The sequence below is a fragment of the Megalops cyprinoides genome, chromosome 23 (genome assembly GCF_013368585.1).
Source record: "Megalops cyprinoides isolate fMegCyp1 chromosome 23, fMegCyp1.pri, whole genome shotgun sequence".
Lineage (NCBI taxonomy): Eukaryota > Metazoa > Chordata > Actinopteri > Elopiformes > Megalopidae > Megalops > Megalops cyprinoides.
In genome coordinates, this window is record NC_050605.1 from 15,650,170 (window position 1) to 15,670,250 (window position 20,081).

Consider the following 20,081-nt stretch of genomic DNA (forward strand, 5'->3'; position numbering starts at 1 on the left):
GCCACTATTCACCCCCACCCCCCCTCTCCAGAGTCATAAAACAGCAGTTTTGGCCAGTAGCTAGTAACATAATACACTTTATTTAAGTACAGATTTGTGCGTTATGCTTTGTGCAATATCTTCAGACGTCAGGAAAACTGATGAGAATTCAAATGTAGCAATTTTAATGAGCCCTTTGCTGTAACTCCAGCTGAACTTATGTCAGTTTCTCAATCACGCTCTCAGTTAAACTGAAACAATCAGGCCTTTCCAACGACTCCCATTCATTCCAGGAATACTTAAAAAAATCCAAACAAATGAACAATCTTTCCACTGCATTTCATATCTTAACCTAATTTATCCAGAGTCTGTATTATAATACCTAAAAAAATCTCATTGCTTCCCTCTACAAAAGCAATGCTAAAGAGAAACATATCAGATCATGATCATTTTCCAGAAGATCTCACCTTGGAGAGCTCATATCAAAGGGATTAATCATTCAGATAGCTGGAGTGACCTCATAAGTGACAGAAGTTTGAATTCTCATAAGCCAAGTCTTGTGGTAAGCTGCTCAACTGCACTCTGTAGGATTTTTTTTTTCTTGCCAGAAAACGGACAGTGTAAAACCAAAGGCTAGTCTTGCAAGACTCCAGCTGTACCATCAACACTGTTGTGTGAGAGATAACACCTCTGTATGTTCAGATGCAAGTATCTACATTAGCACTGAAGATTTGTTTCTGCAAAACTGGAAACACATTATCGATTTGTGCAAAACTTTTTTCCTTTCATGTAAGGAAAGAGGCTTTTCTTCGTAGTGAATCAAAAGGAATGCTCTGTGTTACCCCCACAACATGTGGGGGGAGACATTTCAAGCAGTTGCAGCTTCCTAATGCACGAGCAGTGGCCCCAGAACACACCTTAGGAGTGTTAAGCCCCCATAATGGAAACTAGTTATTCTCATTTTAAATTATTGTTCTTAGGTTATTTTCATACAAGACATTTACAGTACATGATTCTGGGACCCTCATTTTGTCCAAGCAGTTAAGTTCAGCATCTTGTTTAAGGGTATATCAGCACTTTGCCACTTCCCCTTCCCCCCCACCCTCCCCCAACACGGGATCTAAAACCCAAGACCTTCTGGTTACCAGTCGAGGCTACGACCGCTACCCTCACCACAGCGAGGTGAGAGAACAAGCACCGAGACCTTGCTGTGGCGTCTAATCGGTGCATGCGGCACATAGCCCCCGCCCCGTTGCCGAGCCGACGGCCGCGGGGACGTGCTCACAGGACGCGCTCACAGAACATTGGGGAGATAGAGGGAGCAGAGCAGCATGTTCTGCCCCAGGGCCGGGAAGCGGCGGAAGGCCTCCCAAGCGTCGGAGAAGATGTTGTACTTGAGGAACACCCGGTGCTCTAAGCTGGTGGGCAGGCTGACGTCGCGGCTCATGATGTAGATGCCGTCGTTGTGCAGTGTGCAGGTGAGGTTGAGCCCCGACTTGGAGGTGTTCTCCTTCAGGTGGAGCCACTCGCCCGTAGTGACGTTGTAGGACTGCACCGTCAGCATGTCCTCCGTCTGGCTGGCCCGCCGGCGCTCGGGCTCCAGCTCGTGGGTGTAGCCCCCGACCAGGTAGATGGTGTCCTCCACCGAGAGCATCTGCTGCTTGCGCACATGGACCGGGCAGGAGCGGAACGCTGTCCAAGTGTCGGAGGCTGGGCAGTACCGCAGCACACTGGTGTTCCTGTCTGTGTGGGAGGGATGGAAAGAGGGAGGCACTGGAGCACTTGTGGAACATACACGTGCACTCAGCTAAACTCAGAGGCCCCAGTAAAACCGTACACAGTAATGTTTTCTTCCTCTACTATTGTCAAACACTCATTACATTACATTATTAGCATTTAGCAGATGCTTATATCAGTTACGGTTTCTTTTTTTAACAATGCTATCCATATATATAGCTGGACATTTACTGAGGCAATTGTGGGTTAAGCACCTCTCCCAAGGGTCAGTTAGGAGTCCTGCTCCTTAACCACTATGCTACACTGCCACCCGAATGTGACCCGCAATGCACACTCAGAATGTGACCTGCAACGCCCCTCCCCCCCAGGGATGTCTAACGCACTCTGACCTCTGGCGGTGTAGCCCCCCATGACGTAGATCATTCCCTGGCACTCGCAGGCGGAAAATTCCGCCAGCGGGTCGGGCAGCGAGGACACGCAGGTCCACCAGTCCTGCTCTGGGCTGTAGCACTCCACCGTGCCCAGACACTGTCCACCCACCGCGTACAGCTTCCCACTCACTGCCAGCAGTTTGAAATTGGACCTGTGGGTTGAGGAAGAGGACTGTTATTGCTGTTATCAACTCCTGCCATGAATCACTTGCTATTGCGTCGACTGTATCATTATTACTGGGTGGGTATTCTGATGCTATCTATCCAGTGTAATTTAATTCCACTTAAAGGAGTCTAAAACAGGATGGACAATTGTTCATACTAACAGGATGACTCAGCAAGGGATCAGGCACTAGGGGAGATAGCACAGGAAAGACTTGAGAGTTTCCAGTGGTGCTGTGCTTTTACTGACACAACCAGCTATTTGGGCTGCCTGACACTGAATCACTTGGTTATTGTTTGATTAAGTCATACCTCTTTTGGTTCAGGGGGGCCACCTGATTCCACTCATTCCGACAGGGGTTGTAACAGTGCGCTGCTGATATCTCCTGACTTGTCATTCTGTAGCCTCCAACGATGAACAAATAATTGTCCAGGACGGCGGAACCATACCCTCTCACATTGACCATGTCCGAGGGCAGGTTGTTCGCTAGCGGCTTCCAGCGCTGCTCTAGCTCTCCGTAACGAAGCATGGACCACGGCTCGTCCTGATCAGCCAGGTCTAGACAGGTTCCGATAAAATCCCCAATAGCAACCAGGGTAGCGGTGCCCTTCATGCGCATCTCCCTTACCTGGCTGCGGAGGGAAGCCGGGAGGTTCCGGAACTCGGATCTCCGAAGCATCGGGTGGTAATGACAGCTCATGAATTTGAGACACGCATTCCTCAGATCCTGAGTTCCGTATATCTCGGAGAGATTATACAGTTCCACACAGTTGTCCTGCCTGATTTCTGACAGCAGTAATTTTAAAATTGAAGTCACTTGCAAAAAAGATGCCGTCTCAATCAAATCCTCCAATGTCTCATTGACAACCTGCACTTTTGAAGTGTTAATGAACTCCAGGACCAATTCCAGGCCGGGTACACTCAATCCCTGCAGCTGCACCGAATCCTCTCCGGACTCCCGCATTCCAGAACTGTACAGCGCACGGAAGTAGTCGCTCTTCTCAATCAGTTTGCTTTTGCTCACGTTGTACGTTTTATCATCCATTACGATTGCAATAATCTGTTCTGGTGATGACATCTTTAGCGTTTGTTTGTAGTGTTGAACGCCCTCCCTCTTTTGTTGTCACACTATGCGACAGGGTAGGGCTTCTGGAAAGATGGGTCCGGGTTATCCCAAAGTGGATGTGTCCCTCGTTTACATTTTACAAGCGCAGAGTAGGTCTGCTACCCCTCAGTCAGAAAACAGGCCTATATAAGGTAATGCTCAGCCCATAGATCCACTGATGGATAATAGCTATTAATAAAAGCTAACTAGCCAGCTAGCTAATTCAGTTTCTGCGACGTAGGCAAAAATGAGCAAGCTTGCAAACAAAATAGCTAACGCTACCTATTTTAATGCATGTTTAGTGTAAGTTAAGACAGCTTGCATGCTAGTTTGCAAGCTATGTTTTGACTGATAATTTGCATCATACTGACAACAGTTATTCTAAAATAAAAGATTTTCTTTTATCAAGGTTACCGTGTTCAGTTCATCACAACATTCCCATTTCATTCCCAAGAACATCTTCAGCTATTTGAATGCAAATTAGTTCCTATTTTGATCCTGGCAGCAGGAACGTCACTTCTTCTTCCGCTAGTACTTGCCCTACGGCAACAGTGGGAGCAGGAATAATAAATACTACGGTACACAGCTATACACAAAGTTATATAAGGATAATTGTTGTTATATATTATGATTACAGTATGGTTAATATTGTCAGCTATTTTCTTAAAACTAATAATTACAGTGTACTAACTGTGTACTGCAAACAGATTTCGCTACAGTCTACTTCAGTAATATAACATTAGCTAAAGTTGTCTTCGCTCAGTATATTTAAAATACCTAATTTCACAATCACCATCATTGCTGTAATGTTACATCCACCGTGTTGTTATTGCATTTCAAAACCAGGTAAATTACTGGGAATTAATATTGTCCCATCTCTGATCCCATACTTTGATGTTGTTTCGCTTTGTTTGTAATCCGAGTGGACACATTTCCGGTTTATAAATGAAAGTAAACGAACAGGTCAATAGCTATAAATCTGCTCTAACAAAGATGTTTTTATACAGACTTTAGTCATCTCACTATGTAGGCTGATGCCTTTGAAAGTCTTTCTCTTAGAGATTACTTCAATATTTTTTATGTTTGAAGGGGACACAAAATACCGACGGACACCACGCGAATGTATTTTTAAAATTTGAAACGCTCCGTAAAAAAACCGCTTCCAGCACACGTGCAACTTTTTACTACGGATTATTTTATCTATTTGACAGAATGGGAGATCAACCATTAAGAGTGTAAGTTTAAACATCACTCAAATCCTTTCGTACCAGCTAGCTGCTTATTAACTATCAGGATCGATTTCGCTAACTTAGGTACCTTACCAATAATGACTGCAGGGTTACATATAGTTACCTGGTTTAGCTAGACTCTAGTTGTCTTGCAGCTACAGGTGCTTAGCTAACGTTGGATTGCAGAAGTACCCAATTTAGCTAGACTATAAGTCGTGCAGGTAGCTATCTACTGAGCTACCAAGACTATTTCGACATTTTGATAATCTGTCAATTCTACGCAGCTAGTTAGTTTGCTATCTGCCCATGCAATTAACTAGCGAGACTAGCAGTATATTAATTAGCCAAACTGCTAATGCTAGTTACCCATAACGCTGTTGGCTACGGATAATCAGGTACACAATGACTAAATATTTGATGGTTGAAAGAAGGCATGCCAAAGCTGTTTATTATAGAACATTGCAGATAACGTCATCTTTCATGCTACTATAGGGTGAGGAAAACATTTTATATTTACAGTTGTCCGTAACTTCGACCACAAAAGCGAAGATTCGCCGCTGTACCATGCTCCGTAGTTTGTCAGCTATCTTTCGTCTAGCTAGTTTTATAAATCACGCAATTTTGTAATGAGAAAAGAGTGGCTCGTCGCAGGTCAGTTTCTCGATACAAGTGGCTATCCCGCCAAGTTCAAATTCGTGTGCACAGTTACATTTGAGGAAAAAGTGTGCTTTCGTGTTGAATTAGTTTATAACTCCATCGATTTAGCTAGTTAGCGAACAAACGTCCAGAACACTGCAGTAATTGGTGCTCTTAGCAAGCTAGTTACCTAGGTTTCCTACTAGCAGCAATGGCGCGCAATGATGCAGTCAGCTAACTGGACCGCAGTAATCTTCTGAAGTCCGGTCCATTTCGCTGCAGTACACACCACAAGACTGAGTCTTGTGCCGAGCAGCTATTTGGAGAAAAGAATTCTGACAAAGAAAGCACTTTGTGATGAGGAGTGACATCACCGATAGTATATCGTACTGAACGACACCAGATCTTTTTACCTCGTCTGGTTTTGATGGAGTTGATTCTGCGCTCTCTGGCTAATGTCTGACATAGAAGTGTTGGGCTGTTCAGCTTCCTGGTGACGGTCCAGGGTTGCAGGGCCTGTCACGTACTTGCCCCATCCGGTAGTGGTTTTAGCAGAGAAATGACGGACAAAGATTCCTGACCATGTCACACCATTGCTATGACAGAATTGTCTGTGCGTTCCTCCTCACTGTCATTGTGGTGCGAGTCAGGGAGTGGACAATGAAGGTCATAACGGCCCCGTGATAGTGCTGCAGAGCCTGGTTGGTAAAATTGATTAAGTTTGGCATCTTTCCTTCTTGGGCAGGCATTCTGTCCCAGGCTCTGGGGTTGCTTTGGTGTCCTAAACCACACGTTTTCAATATATGCTTAGCCACTGAAGAGTAGCACCTTTAGTGCCTTTGTATAGATCCCACAAAGGCAAGTTCTTCATGGGGGTGCATGCAAATGGAATTGGTGCTGTCAGTAGTATTATGCAAAGGCACTGGGTTCAGTGACTTGCAACATGCCTGCTTTTTGGTCATTTGTCCTGTGGTGCTCTAGAGTGTAGTATGCCTGAATTCCCCTTACAAGGCTTTCTAGCAGCAGTTTTTGCCTGTCATGGATGAATCAGTGTGATGTCAGTGGAGGTGCGCCATCTCACCAGCCAGTTTTTAAAGGGAGTGAGATGGCCATGGCCTCCAAGACCTCTGTGCTTTTCGTCCATCCACCTCCTGTCTGTCTTAATGTTGATACAGTGAAATGGAACAAATAGTTGTGGAGGTAACAGAGGTGCTATTTGCGGTAGTCGACACACCACACTGCAGTCGTTTTGGAAAATGCAGAGCAGGGGTACAGAATGACATAGTGTTGATGATATTGTCCCCTTGCTGCTTGGTGGCTAATTTGACTGAATGCCTCACTTTAGTCACTGGGTCAAGACCCAGTCTTGTGGCATGCTGATTATTATTCTTACAACTAAGGAATCCTACAACCATTTGTTTTCCTCTCGCAGCTTGGCTTCTAGGTAAGGATGTCTGCTCAGTAAATGGATCACATATAAACTTACAGCGCAATAAAGAATAATAAAATTTGCCCTGGACAGCATGCTCATGCTTTTGAATGCATTTATTTAGTTACAGTCAGAGAATAGCTGTAATTAGAGTTCCAAATGCCTGCATGCTTGATGATGCTCATCCCTAATATGATTGAATGTAATGCCTGTGTAACCTGTTACTGTCTATTGCCGTTTAAAATAGGGGTATGTTTAGTTAGCTTAATTAAGTGGGTTATGCTGTACAATGTCAGTTTTCTTCTCTCAGATGAAATGATGGGTCTGCACATACATTTGTGTGTGTGTGCGTGTTTAGCCTAATTTATGATTGGCTCAGCACATTACACATACATAGAATCTACGTTTTTATGCTCTCCTTTTCAGGAATTCCAAGCCAACTTTATTGAATAAAAGATTTGTAAAATAATTCTCTTCTGCACTGTTAAAGATTTCCAACACAATGTTTTTCAGGCTTGTTTGTGGGGATGTTGAAGGGAGGTTTAGCGTTTTATTCAACCGGGTGACAACAATTCAGAAGAAGAGCGGGCAGTTTGATGTAAGTATGTCATGCTATTTTTAAAGCACCTGAATCTGAAACATTTCTACTTAATAATGATCAAAGTGTGTAATTTGATTTCCGTCTGTGAAGCTGCTGCTCTGTGTTGGAGATTTCTTTGGTTCTTCGCCGGAGACGCAAGTGGAGTGGGAAGCGTACAAATCTGGGGCAAAGAAAGGTAAGATATTCTCCAAAGTTCTTGAAACTTTTTCTTTTTTTTTTTTTACAGACAGAGATTTTTCACAGACATCTTTATGATCTCTAATGATGTTATTTTGGATGCAAAATAGTTTTAAAGTGGTTTCTTACAGAACATGATTAAAAATTTCATTGGAGTAATGTTGTCTGTAACTAGAATATTCCTAAACTTCATAATGGTCCTTCTGTTCCTAAAACTCTAGCACCCATCCACACCTATGTTCTGGGTGCAGCAAGTCAGGATACAGTGAGGTATTTTCCCAGTTCAGATGGGTGCGAGCTGGCGGAGAATATCACCTATTTGGGTATGTGAATTCCATAATATGATTTACCCTAGCACAGTGGGAGCATAGCAGACATTTTAAGGCGCATTGTCCATGTTGAATGGTCTGCATGTTTCATTAAATTATTTTACAATATGGGCTTTTGGCAGATGCTCTTATCCAGAGCAATTTTCATCAGTTACAGTTTTTTTACAGTGTTATCCATTTATACAGTTGGATATTTACTGAGACAATTGGTGGGTTAAGTACCTTGCCCAAGGGTACATCAGCAGTGTCCCACCAGAGAATTGAACCGGCAACCTTTTGGTTACGAGCCCTACTACGTTTCAGGTCGCAGGGGCGTCTTCACAGGGGTGTCGGGGCTCCAGATCGCCTACGTCAGCGGCAGAGAGGCCCAGCAGGAGCCGGTGCCAGCCCACTGCTTCACGGCCAAAGATGTGGCCGCCCTGGTGGCGCCGCTGGTATCCAGCTCCAAGTTCAAAGGGGTGGACATTCTCCTGACCTCGCAGTGGCCTCGGTGGGTGTGGCAGTACGGCAACAGTCCAGTAAGCGCTCTCCTCCCCGCTCTTTTCGCGCCTTTAACCAAAATATGTGTTATTGTTTCCTAACAAGGGGCACTCCCTGGATGGGAACGTTGTCCTGTGCGCACTGCCAAAGTAAATTAGTTTTGGAACAAACAGTGTCAGGACTTTTTATCTGGAGCAGTAATTAAAACCTGTTAACAGTTACTGCCCTACTAAATCTAAGGTTTTGGCACAGTGTCATGTCTCTTTAGCTTTACGTTTTCAGAACACAGCATTCCTTTTGATTTACTCGCATTTATTCTGTATTACACTGCATGATGTGGAAATCACAGATGTTATGTTATGTCATGTGGTGGTCATTCACATCCATCATACAAGCATGAGTCAGCATTCTTGCCTTTTGTGATTTGAAAAATCTTATTTCCAGCGAATGTTACCTTATGAAGGACCTTTATAGGTGAGAAGTGTTAGCATACTTTAATGTGAGCATACTTTAACACTGTAACAAACCGTATCAGTCAAATACTTATTTGAATGATACTTTGAGTTTTATTTCTTCATGAGTCTGACAGTCTCTCTCACTGCAGGACATAAACACTAAATCTTGTGGAGCAGCCTCTATTGCCCACCTGGCAGAGCAGCTGAAGCCTCGCTACCACTTCGCTGGATTGGAGGGGACACATTATGAGCGACTGCCATACAGGTATCATATAGGGCTAATTGAGGCAACAGTGTAACATAGTGGTAAGGAACAGGACTTGTAACTGAAAGGTTGCTAGTTCGACTCCCCGCTGGGGCGCTGCTGTTGTACCCTTGGGCAAGGTACTGAACCCAGAATTGCCTCAGTAAATATCCAGCTGCAGAAATGGGTAACAGTTAAAAAAATAATGTAACCTGTGGAAGTCACTCTGGATAGTAGCATCTGTTATATGCCAATAATGTACTGTAATGTAATTGGGCTCTCTGAGACCCCCACGTGCATGGTGCTTTTTGTCCCAGACGTCCTCTTAATGCATTTAAGTGCCTCTATGATTTTGTCTTTAAGCAGATTGTAACAGACTGGAGGTGTGGCTCAGAATCATTTGCTTTGACTCTGAGCTCTTTGTATTTGACAGGCAGTGACAAAAAACAGCTAAGCAAGTGCAGTGTGATTCCTTCTGTCTGTCAGTCAGTCAGTCGACCAACAGGTCACACTACGTTTAATTTCAGGAAAGCATCGCTACTACCAGAAATAGTTTCAGCTCCGGAGAATTTGTTTTGAAACACATTTGTTTCTTTGAAATAATGCGGCCGTTGTGGCAGGTCACTGTAACTGTTTAACACAGACTAAAGATCAGTTAACAGCTGAATGCACATGGGGAATTTAAATGAAGCTTGGAACAAAAACCAGTACACACTGGAAGGCCCTAGGAGTAAATCGGGTAGCCCTATTCTTAGCTGTCAGTGACTCTTTGCCAGAAAGTGTCCTTGTGTTTTTATAAGACTTTCTCTTGTTATGCTGTGTTGTATATGATGACAGGAATCACATGGTACTGCTGGAGAATGCACAGCATGTCAGCAGATTCATAGCCCTGGCTAACGTTAACAACCCTGCAAAGAAAAAGGTAAACACTGTTTCCTCTCAGTAAACTTATCAGAGGTCCGCAGTGCTGTACTTGATATATATATATATATCTGCACATTTGAATATTGAATAATAATGAATATTGATTAATAATCACTGATTATTTCAATATGAATCATCTGTAGTGACAAACAATTATGGTGATCCTCCTCCAGTACCTGTATGCATTCAGCATCGTCCCACTGAAAAACATGGACCCCGCAGAGTTGGTTAAACAGCCACAAGATGTCACTGAAAACCCCTACCGCAAGAGTCTGAAAGAAAGCAAGAAGGACAAGCCTGCTGCTGCAGCTGCCTTCCAGGAAGTACGTGCCAGCTAGCGTGACCCAGTCATGCCTCACCGTTTATTTCTGTGCTCCATAGAGTTGACTTGTGTTCATTTTAATACTTCCATCTGTACCTGTGCATCTCTTATATATCCCTTGACATTTTGGAAGGCAGCTGGATCAGTCTTTTAAATGGGATTTCCAGTTAATGTCTGTAATTCTCATTAAGTTTGCTACATCACATTCGGGGAGGTGAAGATGGATGATCTCTCACATTCACTGTGTACATGATCCATTTGGAAAGAACCATTTGCTCTTCTTTTAGAGTGAAAGACATTCACTTAAAGCAACATGCAAAGTGAGCTAATGTTATATTAGCGTGTGTGTGTGTTTTTGTGTACACCTATATAGTTGGCCGCAGTGTAACATAGTGGCAGGACTTGTAAATGAAAGATTGCCACTTCAGTTCCCCATGGGGGCAAGGTACTTAACCCAGAATTGCCTCAGTAAATATCTATCTGTATAAATGGGTAAGATTAACATTAGCGTCTGCTAAATGCCAATAATAATGTAATGTAATATATATGTGTGTATGCTCCACAGGAAGAGCCGGCCTCTCAGTTCTTCTTTGACCTGGGGAAGAAGCAGCAGCAGGGCTCAGTCAGGAAGAGGCATTCGGAAGGAGACAGACCCACCCAGCCCAAACAGCCACGCAGACCCCGTGAGTCAGTCAGCCCCTTACCCTATCGTTCACGCTAGACAAGAGGGACGACTCTTTGATTTTTAATTACTGGAAAATGTTATCTTGTGTAATCCGTAGTTATCTACCAGAGCATGACGAAGTTAGTCCCCTTTTATTCTGTTTCTGTTTAGGCTTGAGGGTTTAAATGCACTTTTTGGCAAACTGCTCCGATATATTTACAAAACAAGAAAGGAGCTTATCGTTGCCATCAGAATGCTCTGATCTGATTTTTTTAAACATGAAAGCATAGAGTGAGTAAGAGGAAATCCCTAGAACACTCCAGAGTGTTTTCCGTTGTGCTGAACTTTTGATACGTCAAACAGTTTTTTTCCAGAGGATCCCAGAGGTATAGCTAGCTTTTTTGGTAATGATAGCCCGACTCCCTTTTTTACTGCTCTGATGCTGTTCTCCTGCTCTGTTATAGTTTAAATGGCACCTGGGTTTGTTCTGCGAGGAAACAAAACCCTGTAGAAGTGTTCAGTTCCTGCCAAGCATTCATAAATATGCCTTGTAAGGGCTCAGTCTGTGCTTGGTGTAGACAAGTAAACAATAGTCTGTTTCCAGACTAGTATTGACCTTTCCTAGTCAGTTATATATGTAAAATGACCCAGGAAGTACACTACTACTGATAAACTCTCGGTGCTCTTCAAGGCAACCTTTCAGCTAAGAAATGTGCCTTAATATTCACAGGGGAATAATATTGCCTAACAGCCCCCTTTAAATGTCTGAAAAAAGTGGATCCATGGAAAGACTTGGCTTCCTTGGCCCTTGCACTCTGTCTCTGGAGTACAGTGTCCTTAGAGGTCCTCAGTCTATTTCGCCTTCAAAAACTGGTCTTCATGCTCGCAGTTAAAATGTTTTACAGTCCTAGAATACATTGCTGCTTTGTGACACTTGCCCGCCTCTGGCTGTCTCCCCAGCTCAGCCCACCGGACCCTGCTGGTTCTGTCTGGCAAGCCCAGAGGTGGAGAAGCACCTGGTGATCAGCATCGGAACTCACGTGAGTTAATGGCACACGGGCAGGTGTGCCAGGCAGGTGTGGTTTAGGTATCCACCCACAGAGTGCCCTGAGGCATAGTGAGATACATGGCTGCATATTTGCATAGTATTTGAGGGAATGTGTGTGCAGAAATAATTGAAAGATGTTGTAACTGTGGAATTTATCTTGTGCTCTGTTTTGTACCTAATCCTGGATAATCCACTATGCTTTGTCAAACAGAGCATCCTCTGTTGTTTTTCCTTTTTTAATAATTGCCACATTGCATATTCTAAACACATTTAACAAATCTGTTTGAAAATACAGTTTCTCTTCGTCTCTGGTGATTTGGTGTGTGTTTTTTAACCTCAGGAAAGCAGCTCTTGATAGGGAGAGAAACTTTCCCCAATTTGCAAGATATTAGAAATGGTTGGCCCTGTCAAAGAGAGTAGCTGGAGGGCTGTTATCTGCATCTTTGCAAGGAGACCTTTGAAGCCCTCTTTAGCTATTAGGTGGTACTTAATGACCAAAAATATCAGAGGGAAGCCCTCTGTTTCTGAGTCAGCGCGGGAGGATTTCCCAGAAATGACTTGTTTTGGGAAATGACCAGAGTTGTTGATTAGTTTTGGTCACGCTATATTCATAATCTGGGGCAATTATGCAAGCATAGTTAAGGTTATTTATTCAAATTTTGAGATATAGGTGTAAGATTATAGTGCTTCTAACTTCTGACCAGACATGGTTCAGAATCAGAGAACTGTTAACCTGATGGCCTTATTATCATAGTTACAAAGGAAGCTCCACACCTTGGTGCCACGCTACAGTTGGAGCCAAGAGCAATTGATTAAGGCAGGCAGCAGCCATCAAGTCTAGCATACAACCGGGAGTGGGCAATTGGCAACCATCACCACACAAAGACGCAGTCAGCATCAAAGGATCCCGCTTTGCATTGGGAACATAGGTTGATGCTGCAACAGTGTAAAACCTATTGTTTGTTGCCATTTGTTTCATGGTATAAAAGGCCGATCACGGTAACAGTTCTCTGAGTTAAAGCTTCGCAGGCAGAGATGCTGCCGGATTCCATCGCCGAATAAAGCTTTTTCTCCAAGCGCGCTTTTGGTCCGGTTCGTTTACTTTTAAAATTAGAACAAAATCCAACATAGGTATCCCTTGAATTCCTTTAATTATCCCTTAGTGTTTGTGTTATCAGCTTCATAGAGCAGAAAGTTCCTCTGTGAGGTTTCAGAAGTTGCTTCTTGTGGCGCAGTTGGTTGGTCTGGATGCGGGTATCCAGAGGGCAGTGGAGGTTTTTGTTTTGCATGTTTCCTGTACATCCATATACCAGTACTGTTTAACAGAAGGAAGTTTCCCTTTGTCCCAGAGGCAATACATTTAGTTAATCATAATGCATTACCTTTAACCTCTAGTTCTGACCTCCTCTAATCAGTATTCTAAAGCAATAGTCTCTCTAACATTTCCGTGCTGTCCAGTTTGTCTGCCTTTTCATCACTGCGGCTGACACGACTGTGGGTTTGTAAATTACCTTTTTTCATATTTGTGTGCTATTCTGCAAGTGTGTGGTGTGCATATGTATGAAATATCATGCCCTAATAAGGAAATTGTCCTTTGAGATGAATGGGCAGCACTGTAGCACAGTAGTGAGAAGAAGCAGGACTTGTAACCAAAGGTTGCTGGTTTGATTTCCTGCTGGGGCACTGCCGTTGTACCCTTGGGCAAGGTACTTCATCACCTCAATTACCTTAATTACCTCAGTAAATATCTAGATGTATAAATGGATAACATGAATATTGTAATATATGTAAGTTGCTTTGGATAAGAGCATCTGCTAAAGACAATAATATAATATAATGATACAATGTAATGTAATGCATGACCCATATTATGTCTGGGCACTAAGTTAAAATGAACATACAAATGGAATTTTAGTTTACTAAACAAATAATGTATATAAACGTCTGAATATAAATGTCAAACGAATATACATTTTATGTATATATGGTGACAACATTAGTAAGTTGAAACTCTTTCTCTGGTACATTTCACACTTCGGTTTTTCCTTCCACTTCAGCTGTCAGTCTCCTCGAACCTTGTTCCAGGCAAGGTCAAGCGCAGCGGCTTTGTTTAATTTCTCATGGGGAATTTCTCTAATCCCCTCTGTACCTGGGCTACCTGCAGCTTTAGATAAACTCATTTCCTTTCAGTCTGAACTGGAAAGGAAGTAGCCCGAGATGAAAGCTGCTGGCTCGTTTTGCCTGGCTGCTTTAGGCTGTGAACGTTGTGGGTGTGTGTGTGTATGTGTATGTGTGTGTGTGTGTGTGACTGTACATGCCCCCGGTCAGTTTCACATGTATGAAAACAGTATTTGCCTCATAGCCAAAGAAACAGACGGATAGAGATTAAGAAAACTTCCATTGAAGGGGTGACCCCTACATTCTACACACTGCTTTGAGTTATAGCCAGATGCCTCTTAACCGCTTAACAGTAGCTGTTTTACAAAGCAGGTTTACTCACTTTTGGTCAGTATTTGGCCAACTCTTTCTACAAGTGTTCTAAAAAGTTTGTTCCTGTAGTTTTTTATAGTTATTTGTCTAATAATCCATTCACTCTGCATTAAGTGCATTGTGAACATTCCTGCGTCTCTCCCCGTTGTCCTCAGTGCTACATGGCTCTGGCCAAAGGCTGCCTGACCCCAGATCATGTGCTGCTGCTGCCCATCGGACACTACCAGTCTGTGGTGGACCTGGCAGCGGAGGTTGTGGAGGAACTGGAGCGGTACAAGGCGGCCGTCAGGGACTTCTACAAGAGCCGGGGACGCCGCTGCGTGCTGTTTGAGAGGAACTACCGAAGCCAGCACCTACAGCTGCAGGTGCTGTGTCCCCATCCCTCCCCTGCAGAAGCACTGGCAGAGTCCGCTCTGTGAAGCGTTAACTCTGACTCCTGCAAAGGCTGCACACTGCCACCATCATACATTATTGCTTCTCAGTTTTGTTTTTTTCCCCTTATTACATGTAAATATACTTTGCATAGCCCAGATTGTGTCAGATCATGTCACTGTGTAGTTCCCTTTTGGTTTCCCTGTAATGTTGCATGTCTTTGTATAGCCCAGATTGTGCCAGATCATGTCACCGTGTAGACCATTTACTGTATTACTGTGCGCCACTGTGGCTGCTGCTCCACAGGGCTGGCTCTGACAGACCCCTGGTCAGTCCAGCAGCTCCACACAGATAACCTGCAGTGGGTCCGAGACAGTCAGGGTGAGCCTGTGGAGACACCAGGCCTGTCCCCCACTGGACCCACTCCCATTGTCACATCAGTTTAAGTCTGGAAGGACATGGCTGTCTGTCTGTCCAACATGATGAGAAATGGCTCTGAGGGAAATGGCATTTCCCAATGATGACTTACCATCACCAGTAATGTATATGCCGTGTTACACTGTAAAGAATGCGTGCAGGCCCTTTCACATACAGCATTTGCTTTTTTTGGTAGTTCATTGGATTAATGCTGTCTCTTTGCTGCTGTTATATAGTATATAACTACATTTCCCAACATGCAAGTATGCCTCTAAAATCACAGAAATCCTATTAATTGGGGGGCTACTTAATTAAGGTATTCACTTTGAATGCACACTGAGGTCAGGTTCAATCCCAGCCATTGATTAGGGTGGGTACATCACACAGGGTTTCCTTATCTCACCACTGTCAGGCACCCTGCAGCTTGGATGACCACAGCAGAGTAACACCTATCCTCCCTGACCGCTGTAGTGTGCTGTGTGACTTGTAGTGCAATAAATAGCTGTGTGCAAGTGCATTTGAGGACTCGGTGCTTGTTAGGGAATTCAGTGGCTGTCGCTGTGAGGTGAGCGCAATATACAGTTACCCATTCCAAAATAGATTTTACTTAAAGCACAGAAGGACAGGAGAGATGTGTTAAGAGTGTACAGCCCAGTGAAAACAGGGTAGTTATTTTGTCAATATGCAACTAGAAAAGTGCTGCTTTGTACATGCTCTGATTCATGTGTTATGTACAATCTGGGGCCACCAATACCTAATGGTTAAATCAGTAGTGTGAAATTGCAAATGTTGGTGTGCCTTTAATAGTCGTTGTGCAATATAAAAATAATCCACAGTATTTTAGTAAAAATGTATTGTAGATTTTTTCCTTTACAACCTTTGGTTTCCTTTACAACTGTTGGTTTCTGAAACCAACACTAGCGGTAACAGTAGTACTCCAGTACTGGGGAAATGAATGCAAAAGCGATTAGTGAGATTACCTCCTGGACAAAATGCTTTTACTGGCTGGCATTTCTGGCAGTATTAGAAGTGTTCTGAGTGTCAAACTGATGAATGTTTGAATGCCAGTGGTGTATGTGAAAGGGCTCTAGACGCTAAAGGGCTAACCCCTGTTGGAATTGCATTGATCTCTTATTGACGTGTGTGTGTGTGTCTGTGTGTGTGCGTGTGCGTGTGTGTTTGTGTCTGTATCCGCATGCATGCGTGTGTGCATGTATATGTGTCTGTGTGCACATGTATATGGGGGGTGTGTGTGCGCGCATCTGTATGTGTGTGTCTGTCTGTGCACATGCATGTGTGTGTGTCTGCATCTGTGTCTGTGTGCATGCACTTGTGGGTGTGTGCGTGTGTGTATGTCCATGTGCGCGCGTGTGTCTGTGTGTGTGCGCATGCGTGTGTGCGTGATGCTCTCCCAGGTGGTCCCGGTGCCTGTGGATCGGTGCAGCACAGACGACATAAAGGAGGCCTTTATGGTGCAGGCGCAGGAGCAGCAGATGGAGCTGCTGGAGATCCCGCAGCACACAGACCTCAAGCAGGTATCCTTCCCCACCTCAACCACCCTCCAGCACTGACTGGCCTTAAACGTTTGAGCCCTGGTCCGTTTTGTGAAGCAGTCTGTGCAGACGTGGAATTTCACTCGGTCGAACAAGGTCGTCAGCGTTTAATGTTTAGCTTTCTTGTTCCGTGCCTCCTCCTGTGTTTTCACAGAACACCCCCCCCCCCCCCCCCCCCCCATCACCCACCCCCCCGATTCCTTCCCATCTCATTCACTGTCATCATCACCCTTTTGTTTCTAGCATGCCAGTCTTATCACTGTTTATATTAATAGCACCGGCATCCCCGTCAATCGTCTTCCTGTTAATTTTACCATAAATTAGAAGTGCTGCTCTGGAGCCTGTGCCAGTGGGCTCACGTCTGTGAATTGCGTTGAAGAGTAATTAATTAAAAACTGAAATTGCATTTCCAGAGCTTCCACACCTTAAAGTGTTTGTGGAACATACAGAGCCAACACTCTTGAATATCAAAATAAATTAACTTTATTTAATGTTGTCATCCTCTTTGTCATGTTTTTTCTCCTTATTAGTGCCATTTCCAGAATACTGTTAATATACCGTTATTTGCTCTCTGTGTTGGCACCATTGGATAATATTGAAACCCTGTTAGAATCTCACTGTCCATAATGTCACATTTGTTCTGCACATCAAAGGAGGATATTAAGCAAGTTACATGGCATTTCTTAAGAATTAAGATGGTTGCTAAGATCAGAGTGGAAAAGGCTGCATGATATAGAACGCTTTGCACAGCTTGTATGCCAAATGCAGTTCCTGTAATATGAAGTGCCTGAGTGTCTGGGATTAATCTATCCTTTGTTCTTTTAATTTAAAGATTAATTTATCCCGAAAGAACTTTTAATAGTTGACTTCTCTAAAAAGTTCTCAGTATGTTTCAGATAAAATGAAATCTCTGGAAACTAGAGAGTGATGAGTGGTGATGCACATATGGGAATGTTAATGTGTGTCTGTCTGTGTACTCCAGATTGCCCAGCCGGGTACACCATACTTCTATGTAGAGCTGGACACTGGAGAGAAGCTCTTCCACAGGATCAAGAAGAACTTCCCACTTCAGTTTGGAAGGTAGGGCTTCCCATAGACCAGGGATGCCAATACCAGATGCCTTGCATGCCGGTTTTGTGCTCACCCCCTTTTCTTAAATACTAATTCACCAGGTCAGTTACACGATTTGGCTTTTTGAAATCGTACATTATGGCTGAGGATTGCTACCACAGTGTACTATGTAGTAAATGCATCAGTGGAAATGTATACAGCTAATCGGTGAATCAGACCCATTAAGCCATGGAATTGTTTGGCACCCATATTCTGCATTTTAATGTCACCACCCCACACACATGCTTCATGTGTGCTAGCACAATCAAAGTATGTAGCACATTGCACAGCCCCATGTGTTCTCCTCAGGGAGGTGCTGGCCAGCGAGGCAGTTCTGAACATCCCAACCCGTGCTGACTGGAGAGAGTGCAAGTACAGCCGGGAGGAGGAAGAATCCTTGACCAAGAAGGTTCGGGAAGAATTTGAGCCCTTCGACTTCACCCTGATGGACTGAAAGGCCAGCTTTCTGAGGACAGAGCAGGGGGCTGCGGTGCCGGAATTGGTGGCCTGAGGTCACATGACAGACTATTCTCTCGAGGGTCCAGCGAGGCTCCCTGGCAGACAGTGGTAACATGGGGGGGGGGGGGGGGGCGGGGCTCACTCACCCTCTCTGCTTTTCAGTGTCGTTGGTTGGATTAAATAGAGCACAGCTTCGGGGTACCGCTTTGCCACATGTTTTTTGAATTACTCAGTTGGTGGTCCCATCTGATGTGAAAGCAAAGGCTAAGCAAGGCTAATCTGAGCAAACCCTCAGATATTCCCCTTGTTACCTTGAACGCCATGGAAATAAGACTAGCAGTCGTGGATCCTTTTGTTGTACATAAATAAGTTGATGTTCTCTTTTCTATGGTTTTGTTTTTTTACATACAATCCCTGATTAAACCTGATTTTATGTTTGGAGATCAAGTATGATTTATTAATGATTAATGATTTCTTACAGGACTACTTGGCAATGACATGATCTTGCCAAATTCTACTCAAAGAATTTCATTGAACCTGGATAGCAAGGGCTTTGAGTGGTGAAATAAAAAGCATAGATGAAAGTGTTGAGTTGTGGACAGTGCATAAAAATGGGAACTTAGCAGGATATGAACACAATAAGAAAAAATCATGGTAAAATGAAAGACAGTCACAGAATCCAGTGGGTCTGGTCAGAGTACAATCACATAGAAGTACAGTGTGCAGAACTGACAAAAAAAAAAGTCCCCGAACAACAGCTTAGACATCAGGAGTTATAGTCTGCTATGTCCCTGATACCCCTTCTAACCAAATATATTACTCTTTGCCATCTTGTACAACCTCTAATGAGAAAACCTTGAGGTTTTGATAAAGGGGGCTTGTCATGTTATGGTCCTGATAGTAGCACAGTTACATGATATATGTGAATGTGTTTGGGCTGTATTAATGTATTAATTGCGCAGATTGTTGCATTCAACCCTTTGATGACACATAGACTCGAAACAATGCTGAAATTTTACATTTTTATATTCTTTAAAGAATATTCTCTTCTGCAGCTGATTTTGCATGAGCTTTCTTCCCTTACTGATGTTTTAGAACTTAACCCAATCTTTTCCCTTGCACCCATTCACAGTTGCCAGCTGTTTTTGCTATATTGAGTGGGTCTGCATTTCCAATGGCTTGAGTCATGATCCTGTATGAGGGGTAGACTAGGACCTTACGGGACAGGATGCTCCAGGTATTAAAGCCAGACCTTAAACCCAGGTGAACTGACTTACTCTCAAAAGATGGACTTCAGTGAAAACATTTTCGTTTCGGGCTAGTCTGAAGACCAGCAACAATGCAATGTAATATCTCTGGACATGTACTGCCCTGTATTGTACAGTGCAGGTATTTGTGTAGTAAGCTGTAAAATGTGGGGAAAAATGAGGAGGATGATGGGGCTAGCTAGATCTTCCCTGGTTGCAAAATAACATTTTCCAGCTCCCCTCTCAGCAGAGATGGCTGATCTGCCTGCTGGACCGGTTTGTTTGTAGTAGGGCTCCCTTGCTGGGTGTTCATGGGAGCGGTTGAAAGCAGAGCCTGTTTACTTTACTTTTCCTGTTTTTTTGGGTAACGTGCATCCCGGGGAACGGGGGAGGAAGGGATATCCCGCCACGGTGAGTCATGCAGCGGGCCGAGGGATGCGTGCCCAATCTTAACACGCCTCCCCTGTCCTGAGCTCCCCT

General features: G+C 43.9%; 2 protein-coding genes across 3 annotated transcripts; one reads left to right on the forward strand and one right to left on the reverse strand.

Annotated features, from left to right (window-relative positions):
- Positions 1-1,255: 1,255 nt before the first annotated feature.
- Positions 1,256-3,679, reverse strand: klhl42 (kelch-like family, member 42). Its single transcript, XM_036518312.1, has 3 exons — positions 2,622-3,679; positions 2,106-2,299; positions 1,256-1,722 (listed from the first exon to the last, which is right to left on the reverse strand). Exons 1-3 carry the CDS (start codon positions 3,386-3,388, stop codon positions 1,274-1,276), a joined length of 1,410 nt encoding a protein of 469 aa, XP_036374205.1. The 5' UTR covers positions 3,389-3,679; the 3' UTR covers positions 1,256-1,273.
- Positions 3,680-4,333: 654 nt separating this feature from the next.
- Positions 4,334-18,471, forward strand: cwf19l1 (CWF19 like cell cycle control factor 1). Of its 2 annotated transcripts, XM_036517911.1 has the most exons (14): positions 4,334-4,650; positions 7,223-7,307; positions 7,401-7,485; positions 7,709-7,810; positions 8,120-8,334; positions 8,901-9,016; positions 9,833-9,917; positions 10,093-10,242; positions 10,807-10,924; positions 11,866-11,945; positions 14,599-14,808; positions 16,648-16,767; positions 17,768-17,865; positions 18,205-18,471. In XM_036517911.1, the coding sequence occupies exons 1-14, from the start codon at positions 4,628-4,630 to the stop codon at positions 18,347-18,349; spliced, it is 1,632 nt and encodes a 543-aa protein (XP_036373804.1). In that variant the 5' UTR covers positions 4,334-4,627; the 3' UTR covers positions 18,350-18,471. The 2 variants fall into 2 exon arrangements, with proteins under 2 accessions (XP_036373804.1, XP_036373805.1); XM_036517912.1 differs by lacking the exons at positions 4,334-4,650; positions 7,223-7,307; positions 7,401-7,485; positions 7,709-7,810 and having other exon boundaries at positions 8,264-8,306.
- The last annotated feature ends 1,610 nt before the right edge of the window (positions 18,472-20,081 follow it).

Coding starts and splice junctions, on each gene's coding strand:
- cwf19l1 (XM_036517911.1), top strand. CDS start 4,628: ATGGGAGATCAACCATTAAGAGT. Junction 7,308..7,400: donor AGAAGAGCGGGCAGTTTGAT/GTAAGTATGTCA, acceptor CCGTCTGTGAAG/CTGCTGCTCTGTGTTGGAGA. Junction 16,768..17,767: donor AGCACACAGACCTCAAGCAG/GTATCCTTCCCC, acceptor TGTGTACTCCAG/ATTGCCCAGCCGGGTACACC.
- klhl42 (XM_036518312.1), bottom strand. CDS start 3,388: ATGTCATCACCAGAACAGATTATTGCAATCGTAATGGATGATAAAACG. Junction 2,300..2,621: donor GCCCCCCTGAACCAAAAGAG/GTATGACTTAAT, acceptor CTCAACCCACAG/GTCCAATTTCAAACTGCTGG. Junction 1,723..2,105: donor GGGGGGCTACACCGCCAGAG/GTCAGAGTGCGT, acceptor CCTCCCACACAG/ACAGGAACACCAGTGTGCTG.